The sequence below is a fragment of the Geotrypetes seraphini genome, chromosome 3, assembly GCF_902459505.1.
Source record: "Geotrypetes seraphini chromosome 3, aGeoSer1.1, whole genome shotgun sequence".
NCBI classification, from domain to species: domain Eukaryota; kingdom Metazoa; phylum Chordata; class Amphibia; order Gymnophiona; family Dermophiidae; genus Geotrypetes; species Geotrypetes seraphini.
Window position 1 is genome coordinate 4,399,315 of NC_047086.1, and position 14,360 is coordinate 4,413,674.

The 14,360-nt window shown below is 45.3% G+C and overlaps 1 protein-coding gene across 4 annotated transcripts in view; it reads left to right on the forward strand.

Annotated features, from left to right (window-relative positions):
- The window catches only part of REV3L (REV3 like, DNA directed polymerase zeta catalytic subunit), a 696,072-nt gene that overhangs the window by 475,217 nt on the left and 206,495 nt on the right, over positions 1–14,360 (forward strand). For all 4 annotated transcript variants that reach the window (XM_033939819.1, XM_033939820.1, XM_033939822.1 and 1 more), the window contains one exon: positions 8,529–8,640. In XM_033939819.1, coding sequence (XP_033795710.1) covers positions 8,529–8,640 — 112 coding nt within the window. The remainder of the gene's footprint in view (positions 1–8,528; positions 8,641–14,360) is intronic.

Here is a 14,360-nt window from a genome sequence, read left to right on the forward strand (position 1 = left end):
TTTCAATTTGATCAACTTGCAATGTACTACATTAGCTTTCATCTCTTCAAATTTACTACCTCAGTAATTTACTACCTCAGTCTGAGCCCTCAGCACTTTGGAGGTTTTTTCCACACTTACATAGAAACATCTAAACATGATGGCAGATAAAGGCCAAATGGCCCATCCAGTGTACCCATCCGCAGTAACCATTATCTCTTTCTCTCTCCGAGAAATCTCATGTGCCTATCCCAGGCCCTTTTAAATTCAGACACATAGCTAATGTTTTCTATTTTTACATTGGTACGCTGGATCAGAACACTTGTACCCTTGTTTCAGATCCAGTTTCTATCACATGTTGCACTTCAATGGCTTCTCATTAGTCACTGTGGTTGCTCACATCCCCATAGATTTACCTTGGGCTTTCCATGCTTTTCATCTCTCTTACAGGGCCAGAAGATGCTATCTTTCCTGCACATCTTACGTGCCACCAATCATATCTTCGAGAAACCATCTACATTTCATTCCCTCTTAGATCAACTGTGAGGCAGCTACCTTCTCGTCATTTCACATTTTTACATCCCTTCATTGTTAAATGAAGACCCATGCTGAACTTTCAAACCTCAAGACACTGCCAAGGGACAGTCTGCATAGCTTCTGAATACTCAAATATATATTAAAACAAACAAAAAAAAAAACCCAACCCCAAACGAGTGGTTATCTGACATACATTCAAGAAAAAATAAAAATTTCTGTTTCACAGGGTATTACCTCATCTATCCTCCTCTGCACAGCTACGTCCCTTGCAATGCACAAATTTACCACAGACTGCACAGGTCCCTTAATATCTATATATCTATATTTTTAGCAATGAAGCACATTAAGGATAACAGCTACTTCTGCACAGCGTACTATCTTGAACAATACTACAGCTGATAACATAAGTTTCACCAGCCTTCTGCAATTTTATACCAGCATGTACTCTTATAAGCTTCTCAGGAACTGCTGAGCTAACCTCATACCAGCTGTTTCCGAGCTCATATTTAGGAGCATTGGCACTGCCCCATCTCCATGATGATTAGCTGGTAAACTACTTTAGTAACAGAGCAAGTTCCAAACAATTTTTCTACACTGCCTATCTAATCTGATATTCTAAGAACATCCAGTGTTAAAAAAAATTTGTGTGCGGAACCTTCAGGATGCTCCGCTATTTCCCTTAGAAGACCATTCCTCTCTTCTTTTTCAGCAGAACAGCCATTTCTTACATTCCAGTCTCCGCAAGTCCTCTCAATTTACATGGGTACATTATTCCATCCGGGTGCAAGTTCATTGTCCTCTTGATTTCATTTTCTTATGCCTTCTGCTTCTCTCAGATACTGGTCTCTAATCATACTCTCTTGTTTTATGAACAGTCATACTACCTTTGTTCTCCAATATTTATTTATTTATTCAATTTTCTTTACCGTTCTCCCATTGGAGCTCAGAAAGATTTACATGCATTTATTCAGGCACTCAAGCATTTTTCCCTGTCTGTCTAATGTACCTGGGGCAATAGGGGGATTAAGTGACTTGCCCAGGGTCACAAGGAGCAGCATGGGTTTGAATCCACAACTACAGGATGCTGAGGCTGCACCTTTAACCACTGCGCCACACATTCCCCCTCCTCCATTGTGGGACCTACCGTTAGGGGTAGATCTCTTAGTCCAATTCCTGTCTAAACCATTGGAATCTGCTTCCATTATTTTCTTTTCTGGTACATTAGTTTTGTTTCACTGCTTTCGACTTCACTTGAGGATGTAGTGAACTTCAAGCATACCGTACTTATTCTACTTATACATTTTTTTCCTACTAGAGCAGGGGTGTCCAACCTGCGGCCCGAGGACCGCATGCGGCCCAGTGAAGTATTTTGTGCAGCCCCGGTCGAGGGCGATGCAGTGTTTTCCTCTGCTGCCCCTGGGTGTTTACCGTCTTGCCGGCTTCTTCCTCTGTCTTGCTGCAGCGTTTGCGTGTTTGTGCGGCCCTAGAAACATTTTTTTCAGCCATTGCAGCCCAGCGAAGCCAAAAGGTTGGACACCCCTGTACTAGAGTGTTTGTTTTTTTCCAAATTCTTCCCAGATTCTTTCCTACAGTTGGTACAGATTTTAATCTACACCAGTATATTACTTTATCATTGTTGTTTCTTCCTTTGCATTCCTCTCCAGCAGACCAACGTCTCCATGCTGTCCATCCAGAGGAGCAGTTTGCCAACCAAATCAGCTCTTCGTTTCCTCTACATCAGCTACTGTGGAACACAAGAAAACAAAAATCAATAAAATACAATATGATAGAACAGAGAAAGACCTCTCTCTCCTCTCCAATAGCACATTGTATTAATTTGTGCTATCCCAGAGCATACCTGATCCCTCCTGTGTCAATTATGGATCATAGAGAGCGACCTACAGCTTCTGCAGGGCAAATTTTCATCTTAATTCTTATTCAGGATGTTTCTAAAGCTGCATTTTGGTCTGCAGTACATCCATTTTTGCTGCACAAGAGCTCATATTCAACCCCCTGGCGGGGCATCAACTATGAGCTACAGCGGCTCCAGTAGCCAGCTTGAAATCCGCCCCAATATCGTGCAAGAAGATAGAGGGAAAGACTCACCGGATTACAGGCAAGACAGATCGAACAGGACACAAGAGGGAAGGAAATGCAAGAAAGGAACAGGTCGCAAACTCAAGAGTATGTACATGAACGCAAGGAGCCTTAGAAATAAAATGGGTGAATTAGAAGCCATGGCACAAAAAGATAACGTTGATATCATAGGCATCACTTAAACATGGTGGACTGAGGAAAACGTCTGGGACACTGTGCTACCGGTATTCAAACTATACCGCAGAGTGACTCAAAAAGGTGGGGGCATTGCCATATACGTCAAAGAGGAAATTGAATCTACAGGAGAGAACACGCCACAACTGACGGATAAGTTAGAGTCTCTATGGGTCAAAATTCCAGGAACAAATGGCCTGGAAACAAAGATCGGCAACTACTACCGACTCCCAGGGCAGTCCGAAGAAATTGACGGAGAAATAACAGACGAGATTAAACGCAACTGCAAGGGAGGCAACACAATTATCATGGGTAACTTCAACTATCCGGGGAATAGACTGGACCCTAGGCACCTCCGGCTGCATTAGAGAGACCAAGTTCTTGGATGCTGTAGGCGATTGCTTCCTGGAACAACTTGTCAAGGAAAATACTAGAGGAAAGGCTGCCAATCATGTGGAGAAGGCTTCGTCCAAGGCAAGACAAATGATGGGCTGCATCCGTAGGGGTTTTGTCAGCAGAAAACCTGAAGTCATAATGCCACTGTACAGATCCATGGTGAGACCTCATCTCGAGTATTGTGTTCAATTCTGGAGACCACACTACCGGAAAGATGTGTTGAGAGTTGAGTCGGTTCAGCGAATGGCTACCAGGATGGTCTTGGGGCTCAGGGATCTCACGTATGAAGAAAGGTTAAAAAAACTGCGGATGTACTCACTGGAGGAGCGAAGAGAGAGGGGGGACATGATTGAGACCTTTAAATATATCATGGGGCATATAGAGGTGAAAGATGATATCTTCAGTCTTACAAGGCCCACTGTAACCAGAGGACACTCGCTGAAAATCAGGGGAGGGAAATTTCAAGGTGATGCTAGGAAGTACTTCTTCACCAAAAGGGTGGTCGATCATTGGAACGAGCTGCCTCAGCAGGTGATTGAGGCCAACAGCGTGTCAGATTTTAAGAGAAAATGGGATATTCATGTGGGATCTATAGGGGAGTAAGAATCAGGGAGTGGGTCATTGGTATGGGCAGACTCGATGGGCTATGGCCCTTTTCTGCCGTCAATTTCTATGTTTCTATGAAATGCAATTCTGGACTTAATTCTAAATGGCCTGCGAGGACCGGCACAAGATGTAGAAGTAGAAGGGATGCTGGGAAGCAGCGATCACAATATGATCCACTTTGATCTGGACATAGGGGAGAAACATCTGTCCAAAACGACAGCCACGGCACTGAACTTCCGAAAAGGGAATTACGAAGGGATGAGACTCATGGTAGGGAAGAAGATTAAGAAGAGGATAAGCACTGTAAAAATGCTAGAGCAAGCTTGGTCCCTTTTTAAGGACACAGTCAGCGAGGCGCAAAATCTATATATATCGCGTATCAACAAGGGATCCAAGAGGAAAAAGAACCGGCGTGGCTCACTGTAGAGGTGAAGGAAGCGATCAGAGACAAGAAAACTTCATTTAAGGAATGGAAAAGGTCAAAAACGGACGAACACTGGAACAAGCACAAACAACATCAACGCAGGTGCCATAAGGTGGTAAAAGTGGCAAAAAGAGACTACGAGGAAAAAATAGCCAAGGAGGCAAAGAACTTCAAGCCGTTCTTTTGATATATTAAGGGTAAACGACCCGCGAAGGAAGCAGTGGGACCATTGGATGACCATGGAATAAAGTGAGCACTAAAAGAGGACAAAGCAATCGCCAACAAACTGAACACATTTTTTGCATCTGTATTTACCAAAGAAGATGTACACAGCATACCGGAACCCATCAGGCTATATGCTGAAAACAAAGACGGAAAGCTGACAGGATTGACAGTCAGTCTAGAGGAGGTATGTAGGCAGATTGATAGGCTTAAGAGCGATAAATCCCCGGGACTGGATGGCATCCATCCGAGGGTCATCAAGGAACTGAAAGGGACCATAGCTGAAGCGCTTCAACTAATAGCCAATCTGTCAGTCAAATCGGGAAAGATTCCAGAAGACTGAAAAGTGGCAAATGTTACGCCGATCTTCAAGAAAAGTTCAAGGGGAGATCCAGGAAACTACAGACCTGTGAGTCTGACCTCGGTACCGGGAAAGATGGTAGAGTTACTGATAAACGACAGCATCATTGATCACCTTGACGGACACGGGCTGATGAGGACCAGTCAGCATGGTTTTAGCAAAATCAGATCGTGTTTGACGAACTTGCTGCACTTCTTTGAGGGAGTAAACAGACAGATAGACAAGGACAATCCAGTCAACATTGTATATCTGGATTTTCAGAAGGCGTTCGACAAGGTTCCGCATAAACGACTACTTTGGAAAATTGTGAGCCATGGAATCAAGGGTGAAAAACTCAAGTGGATTAAAAACTGGTTGGAGCATAGGTAACAGAGTGGGGGTAAATGGATAATACTCGAACTGGAAGAGCATCACCAGTGGGGTGCTGCTGGGCTCGGTGCTTGGACCCGTGCTCTTTAACATCTTTATAAACTATCTGGACATAGATACGACAAGTGAGGTGATTAAATTTGCGGTCAATATGAAGTTATTCAGAGTAGTGAAGATGCAGAGGGATTGCGAAGATCTGCAACGTGACATAATCAGGCTCGAGGAATGGGCATCGACATGGCAGATGAGGTTCAACATGGATAAGTGTAAAGTGATGCATGTCGGTAACAAAAATCTCATGCATGAATACAGGATGTCCGGGGCGGTACTTGGAGAGACCTCCCAGGAAAGGAACTTGGGAGTTCTGATCACAAGTCGATGAAGCCGTCCACGCAATGTGTGATGGCGGCAAAAAGGGCAAACAGAATGCTAAGAATGATAAAGAAGGGGATCACGAACAGATCGGAGAAGGTTATCATGCCGATGTATCGGGCTATGGTGTGCCCTCATCTGGACTACTGCATCCAGCACTGGTCGCCATACATGAAGAAGGGCATGGTACTACTCGAAAGGGTCCAGAGAAGAGCGACTAAGATGGTTTAGGGGTTAGAGGAGTTGCCGTACAGTGAAAGATTAGAGAAACTGGACCTTTTCTCCCTCGAACAGAGGAAATTAAGAGGGGACATGATCGAAACATTCAAGGTACTGAAGGGGATAGACTTAGTAGATAAGGACAGGTTGTTCACCCTCTTCTTCACCCAAAGAGTGGTAGAAAGCTGGAACGCTCTTCCGGAAGCTGTTATAGGGGAAAACACTCTCCAGGGATTCAAGACAAAGTTAGACAAAGTTCCTGCTGAACAAGAACGTGCGCTGGTAGGGCTAGTCTTGGTTAGGGTGCTGGTCTTTGACCAGAGGGCAGCCGCGTGAGCGGACTGCTGGTCATGATGGACCACTGGTCTGACCCAGTAGCGGCAATTCTTATGTTCTTAATTTCAAGTTTCTTCCTACAACATTTATTCCAAGGAGGAAAAAAGACCTCAGATTCCTTCTAGTGGCTGGTGTAACTACACATGCCTCTGTAAAGGGTAACATCAAACATTAGTCAAAGAAATAAACCTCCTTTACTTCTATAATCTTTTAAAGAATAAAAGAATCGTGTGACTTAACTGAAGGGTACAGGTCCCAATGGGACCTGTTTTACACCTCGTTTCATCGGGATTAGAAGAAGAAACCACTTAAGGAATATTTTTTTGACTTAAGTCATTCATTTTGTCATCCGGCAATTGCCCGCCAGAATCCCAGCACCATTTTCAAAGCAGCACAATCGGCAATTGCCAGATGACAGAATGAATGACTGAAGTCAAAAAAGATTCCTTAAGTGGTCTTCATGAACAGCTCTTTTTCTCCTTCTGATCCCCTGATGAAGCAATGTGTGAAAATTATCAGGTAAGACCTAATTTTTCCATGTAGCCCAGTTATGAGCATTGCTGGAATGGACAGCTCCAAGGCTGAAGCCCTGCTTGGGCCTAGAGAAAAGATAAGTGAGGGGAGGAGCAAGTTAGGGATTGATTGCTGGAGCATAGGTATATGTGTTATATGTGGTATTATGAATGTTAAGTTGTTGTTTTAATTATGAATGTACTGTTGTAATCTGCTTTCTATAGAGGCAGAATATAAGTTATAAACTATACTGTTTACCCCATCTGTCATAATGTGGAATTCACATCAAGGTGTGTGTGTGTGTGTGTGTAAGGGGGGTGGTATTCCAAATGTGGGAAAGGACTTGGGAGCCTGGGGCAAGCCTGGGACCAGGGATAAGTGGTGCCTGTTGGGGACTTGCAAACTAAATACAATGTGAAATCAGGATGTATGTTCCTAAAGCTATAAGTAAAATATTGTCTTCAGAGCGGCAGGGTCCAGATAGATTAAGGGCAGAAAGAACACTGTTAGAAGTGATTATGGAGACAGGTATTAAGAAATGGGGAGCAGTGGAGGATTAAGGATGGAGGGGCCAAATCACAAAGAAACAGTGGGACTGGAACTTGGGATGTGAAAAGGGTGGAATGCTATTTGTGAGAGGTTCTCCCACATAGCTTATAGTGAGCCATATAACTGAGAATGGGCATAAAGGGTTGATGCACGGGTCTGGAGTAGGAACTGTGAAGAAAGGGTGAACATTTAAGCACATTTGGTGGGACTGTGATAAAATTAAACCATATCGGGAGCTGCTAGGGAACTGGTCTGCTGAATGGGATGGGATAATGGGGGATACTGCAGGTGGGTTGATGGTGGCAGAATAGCATCACACCCATCTGTACAGAAAAAGAGAAAGAAGCTCTGGCAGTTAAATCGAGTGCCCTGAGGAGCAAAGCTGAGCTGTGGGCCAGGGGTAGGAAGTGGGAACTGGGTAAGGGTAGCACATAAAGATTCTGATGGTCAGTACAAATTGGAATTAAAAGTATGCTCGAGGGGAGGGGAGGGGATTGTTTGGATACACTGGAAATGTATTATTGCTACAGCCTCAGCACCCTGAAATTATGGGTTCAAACCCATGCTGCTCCTTGTGACCCTGATAGATTGTGAGCCTGAATAAATTCATGTAAACCGTTCTGAGCTCCCTTGGGAGAATGTTATAGAAAATGGAATAAATAAATTGTCTGATGCTTCTCTTGTTAAAACTTAAATAGTTAAAAAAAAAAAATGGAGTATATCCAAGCTATAAATCATAAACACAGGACCTGCTGCAAAATGCTTTGATTTAATATTCTTCCTTTTATAACAAATATCCAAGTTCACAGATTTAAGACTCTACAAATATTTGTTTAATGGGCTTTGTAAACTACTCTACATAGTAACATAGTAAATGACGGCAGCTAAAGACCTGAACGGTCCATCCAGTCTGCCCATTAGTTATACATGATTCGATTAACTTGTCTCTTCTTTGATACTTCTGGGCCGTAGACTGTAAAGTCTGGTATTGTCCTAGGTTCCAAATGCTGAAGTTGCCGTCCAAGCTCATTCCAGCCTATCCAACCATCCCATTTCCAGAATATCTACCGTAAAGTCTGGCCAGTAACATCCTCATGTTCCAAGTTAGTGGAGTTCCCATAGATGCCCGATCCTACACCAAATCATCACATATGGGACACGGACCATGCAAGTCTGTCCAGTACTGGCCTTAGCTCATTAATTTACATTCTTTGCTTTCTAATTAGAGATCCTCTGTTTATCCCACGCTTTTTGTTTTGCTTTTATTGAATAAGCAACCACTTTGAAACTTTTGTCATGATCAATCTTTGTATTTTTAGAAATAGTGGAGAGTTTCATCCTCATAATTTATGTCACTCTTTTCATGTCTTCTAGGTAGCAGAGGCCAGGCTCCTTTACTTGTTCGTTCCGGAGTTACAGGACTGGATGTCATCTATGCTGCTGATGAGAGGCACTTCTTCCAAGAAGTAGTAAATATTATGAAGAGGTAGTATATCTTCCTTTGTTACGGGGAATTTAAGTGCATTTGTTTATGTATTTTTTATTGTTATCTACTACTACTACTACTATTTATTATACTTCAAACTACTGTCAGCAGCAAAAGTGGAGTATAACTTATTAAAATACTTACTGGTATCCAGATTCCAGAACTCAATCAGTAGTGCTGCCCGATTCAGGAAAAAAAATTTTGATTCGATTCAGCCTATTGAATCGATTTTTTGATTTGATTTTCCTGCCCGATTAGGTGTTTTTTTCAAACATCCTTGGATTTATTTTATAGCCTCTTTACCCCCTTTGCCCTCTCCTACCCATACTGGTCCTGTGGTGTAAACAAAAAAGACTTTTCCTCTCTCTCTTAAATCCTAGCTCACGTTCGCGGTCTAATACCAGCTCTGGCAGGATACAGATTTCAAATCTGACACATTGTAATCACAAAACAGAAAAAAAAATTATTTTTTCTACCTTTTGTTGTCTGGTCATTATTCAAATCTTGTTGGTTCCAGGCTCTGGTTGTCTTCTGATAACTTGCTTGCCAGGGTCTCCTGTCTTCTTTCTGAATGCAAACCATCCATCTGCCATCTCTGTCCTCCCCTTCCGTTTCCCTTCTCTCCCCCAGAAGTCTGGCATCTTTCCTCTTTTTCATCTCCATCCACAGATCCACCTTTTCTCAACTACCCTTTCATCCAGCATCTCTCCCTCCTTCCCCAACACCCCAGGATCTCTTGTCCATTTGTCATTTTCTACTTTCTCCGTGCTAACTATCCATCTTCCATCTCTGTCCTCCCCTTCCGTTTCACTTCTCTCCCTCGGAGGTCTGACATCTTTCCCTTTTTTCATTTCTATTTCCATGGCTGCAGCGATGGATCCCACAATCCCCAGATCCACCATCTCTCCTTTTCTCAACTACCCTTTCATCCAGTATCTTTCCCTCCTTCCCCACCAGCTCTCCCTTTCTCTTTCTAACTACCCTCTTATCCAGTATCTCTACCCCTCCCCACACACACACACCATCCCTTGTATCCAACTTCTCTCCCTTTCTGTTCCTTCCCTCCCTAAATCCCATTGTCCACCATCTCTCTCCCTCTCCTGTTTTTAGATCCATTATGTCTTCTATCCCTCCCCCATTTCTCCTCTTCATGATCTCCCCCAAGTTCATCTCCCCTCCTCCACCAAGTTTATCTCTCCCATCCATCTTCTCCCCATCTCTCCTTCAGTCCATCTTTCTTCCCCAAGTCCATCTCCCCCTCCACAATCCATCGTCCCACCTCCACCAAGTTCATCTCTCCCATCCATCTTCTCCCCATCTCTCCTTCTCCAGTCCACCAACTCCCCCAAGTCCAACTCCCCTCTGCCCCCATCTACCTTTATTTTGACATTACAACATGTTGCCAGTGGCGGTAGTGATTTAGTGATCCACTCCTGCTGCCACTCCTTGCGTCTTCTCTCCATTGGGCCTGCCCTCAGTGAAAACGTCCTGTTTCCGCTTGGGTGACCGAATGGAGGGAAGACGCCCAAAGTAGCAGCAGGGTAGTGAAACGCATTCGCTACCGCCACTTTTGCCTGGCCGGGGAGGAGAGGAGAAATACTTCCGACCGGGGAGGAGAGAGCCTTGCTGCCGCCGATCTGCACGCAGAGACCCATTCAGGCTTTCCCTCTGCCACCGGAGTCCTTGCTTCTAATGTAACTTCTGGTTTCGCAAAACCAGAAGTTACATTAGATGGAAGGACTCTGGTGGCAGAGGGAAAGCCCGAACGGGTCTCTAGCAAGGGGGCCAACAAATCGGTAAGTTTGATTTTTTGCCAAAACAAATCGATTCACCTGAAGTGAATCGGTGAATCAATTTGAATCGTGAATCGGGCAGCACTATCAAACAGTATGTTTTCATTTGACTTTCCATTTTCCCATGATCTTTGGTTCTAATGCTTTATGTTAGGGGTGTCAAACTCAATCACATAAGGGGCCGAAATCTTAAACACAGGCTAAGTCGCGGGCCAAATTTTTTATTAAGATACATGTCTTAGTAGATGTATAGATCCTTCCTCACCCTCAGACACCTTTGGTGCAGTCAGGCACTTGTGTGGAGCGCCCTAATCCAACCTAGCTTTTACAATGGGACCGGGTCCTTCTGCCTGCAGATGGATACTGAGGCAGCATGGTGAGGAGCTTGGAGCATCGTTGGGAGTGGGGCAGCGCGTTCAGGATTCGGGATGTAACCGCTTGCCTGGACAGACTCATCAAGCCCCAGGACCACTTCCCTATGCTTCTCATCCACGTTGGAACAAATGACACTGCCAGGAACACCCAGGAGAGCGTACAAGAAGACTTTAGAGCCCTGGGTGAGAAGCTGAGGAGGATGGAAGCGCAGGTGGTCTTCTCCTTGATCCTCCAAGTGAGGGGCAAAGGTAGAGCCAGGGATGAGCGCATCCAGAGGGCTAATGACTGGCTGAGAGGATGGTGCAAGGAGATGAACTTCGGGTTTCTGCACCATGGAGAGGCGCTACAAGGACTACAAGGATCAGACGGGCTACACCTGACCAGAAGAGGGAAGAACGTCCTAGGACACCGACTAGCCCGCCTACTTCACAGGGCTTTAAACTAGGTAAGTTGGGGGAGGGTACAGGCTCAATCAACCCACCTGGCGAGCTAGGCTGCCAACACTTTTTGGAGACGGGGGTAAGTGGACACCGAAATTCTGGGTCAGGGACTGGGGCGAGTACACACATTTCCGAGTCTGGGGTGGGTACATGTTGTGATTCGGGGTCTAGGGAGGGTACACACCTTGCAAATTGTACCAAAAGAGTCCAAATAGCTCAAGCGGGAATTCCCCCACGGGGTACACACATTTCTGTGTCTGGGGTAGATGCTCACATTAAAACTAGCACTAAAAGCGAACATGCGACATGGAAAGCCATGTACGTCAACGCCCACAGTTTGGGCAACAAGATCCTAGAATTAGAGACTGAAATGAGGAATGCTGACCTGGATGTGGTGGCGATATCTGAGACCTGGCTCACGGACTCCCACGGGTGGGACATGGTCATACCAGGCTACAATTTACTTCGCCGTGACAGGGAGGGCAAGATGGGAGGAGGTGTAGCACTATATACTAAAGATGACATTAAAGTCACCAGAATTGCAGATGTCAGGTACACAGGGGAATCCTTTGGGTAAATTTGGCCAGGGGGAAAGACAAATGCCTGTATCTTGGCGTAATATACAGACCCCCAAGACAACAGGAGGACCTGGATATGGAATTGATCGGAGACATAGAGAATATCACCTTGCGAGGGGATACAGTACTGTTAGGTGACTTCAATATGCCTGGTGTGGATTGGAACACACTTTCCTCTGCATCCAGCAACAGCAGGAGGCTATTGAACTCTATGAAGGGAGCAAGACTGAAACAACTGGTACTGGAGCCAACAAGGGAGCAGGCAATACTGGACCTGTTACTTACCAATGGCGAAAGTGTCACAGAGGTCTCAGTGGGCGAAGCGTTGGCCTCCAGTGACCACAATATGGTATGGTTCAATCTCAAAAAGGGGTTCGCCAAATCTAACACATTGACCAAGGTCTTAAGTTTCAAGGACGCCAACTTCGAGGGCATGGGGGAATTCATCCATCAAGCGCTACAAAACCAAGCAGTAACAGATAACGTAGAAGAAATGTGGTCAGCTCTGAAAGATATCATACAGGAGGCAACCAACCGATATATAAAATCAGTAAGTAAACGGCGAAGGAACAATAGGCCACAGTGGTTCTCTGCCTCATAAAAGAGAAGAAAAGAGCGTTCATTTCTCACAAACAATCAGGGAATCAGGACTCGAGAGAAGACTACCTGGCCAAGGCAAGAGCCGTCAAAACAGCAGTTAGAGAGGCCAAATTCCGAAGCGAGGAGACGTTAGCGAAGAACATCAAGAAGGGCGATAAATCCTTTTTCAGGTATATTAGCGACAGAAACAGAAACACAGGCGGGATAGTACGCCTTAGGAAACCAGACGGGAACTATATAGAAGCGGACTCGGAAAAGGCTAAACTTTTAAACGAATACTTCTGTTCGGTCTTCACCCGCGAGGAGCCGGGATCTGGCCCTCTACTACAGACAAGGGATAGTTCAGCAGACCCGTTTAGTAGCTTCGAGTTTACGCCAGGCAGTGTCTACTGTGAGCTGTCTAAACTCAAGGTTAACAAAGCGATGGGGCCAGACAACCTACACCCCAGGGTACTCAGGGAGTTAAGTGATGTCTTAGCGGAACCACTATCCGCGCTTTTCAATCTCTCCCTTAGTACGGGTATAGTCCCGTTGGACTGGAAAACGGCTAACGTCATTCCACTCCACAAAAAAGGTTGCAGAATGGAGGCTGCAAACTATAGACCGGGGAGTCTCACATCAATAGTGAGCAAGCTGATGGAAACTCTAATCAAACGTCAATTGGATACGATCCTGAACGAGGAGAATCTACGGGATCCCCGTCAACATGGATTTACTATGGGGAGATCCTGCCAATCCAACCTGATCAGCTTCTTTGACTGGGTGACAAGGAAGCTGGATGTTGGGGAGCCCCTGGACATCGTATACTTAGACTTCAGCAAAGCTTTTGATAGCGTACCACATCGCAGGCTGTTGAGCAAAATGAGTTCTATAGGATTGGGTGACACTTTGACAAAATGGGTTGAGAACTGGCTTGGAGGCAGGCGTCAGCGGGTGGTGGTGAACGGCACCCCCTCTGAAATGACGGAGGTGATCAGTGGAGTGCCGCAGGGCTCGGTCTTGGGCACGATCCTGTTCAATATTTTTATAAGAGACTTGGCAGAAGGGCTTCGAGGTAAAATAACGTTATTCGCAGATGACGTCAAACTATGCAATGTAGTAGAAAGGAGTGCAACGGTCAAAAACTCAATGTCCGACAATATGACGCACGACCTACTCCTACTGGAGAGCTGGTCTAGGATCTGGCAACTAGGTTTCAATGCCAAAAAATGCAAAGTCATGCACCTTGGCAGCCAAAATCCATGCAAAACTTACACCCTTAATGGCGAGATCCTAGCAAGGACTGTAGCAGAACGGGACTTAGGGGTGATCATCAGTGAAGACATGAAGACTGCCAATCAAGTGGAACAGGCTTCATCTAAGGCTAGACAATTCATAGGGTGTATACGTAGGGGTTTCGTCAATCATAAGCCTGAAGTCATTATGCCATTGTATAGATCCATGGTGAGACCCCATCTGGAATACTGTGTACAATTCTGGAGGCCTCATTACCGCAAAGATGTGCTGAGACTGGAGTCGGTTCAGCGAATGGCCACCCGGATGGTCTCAGGACACAAGGATCTCCCGTACGAGGAACGGCTGGATAAGTTGCGGCTATACTCTCTCGAGGAGCGCAGAGAGAGGGGAGACATGATCGAGACGTTCAAATATCTCATGGGCCGTATCGAGGTGGAAGAAGATATCTTCTTTTTCAAAGGTCCCACGGCTACAAGAGGGCATCCATGGAAACTCAGGGGAGGGAAGCTGCACGGTGACACCAGAAAGTACTTTTTCACCGAGAGAGTGGTGGATCGCTGGAATGGTCTTCCACTTCAGGTGATTGAGGCCAGCAGCGTGCCCGATTTTAAGACAAAATGGGATCGTCATGTGGGTTCTCTTCACATAGAAAGGTAGGGGAGGGTCATTAAGGTGGGCAGACTAGATGGGCCGTGGCC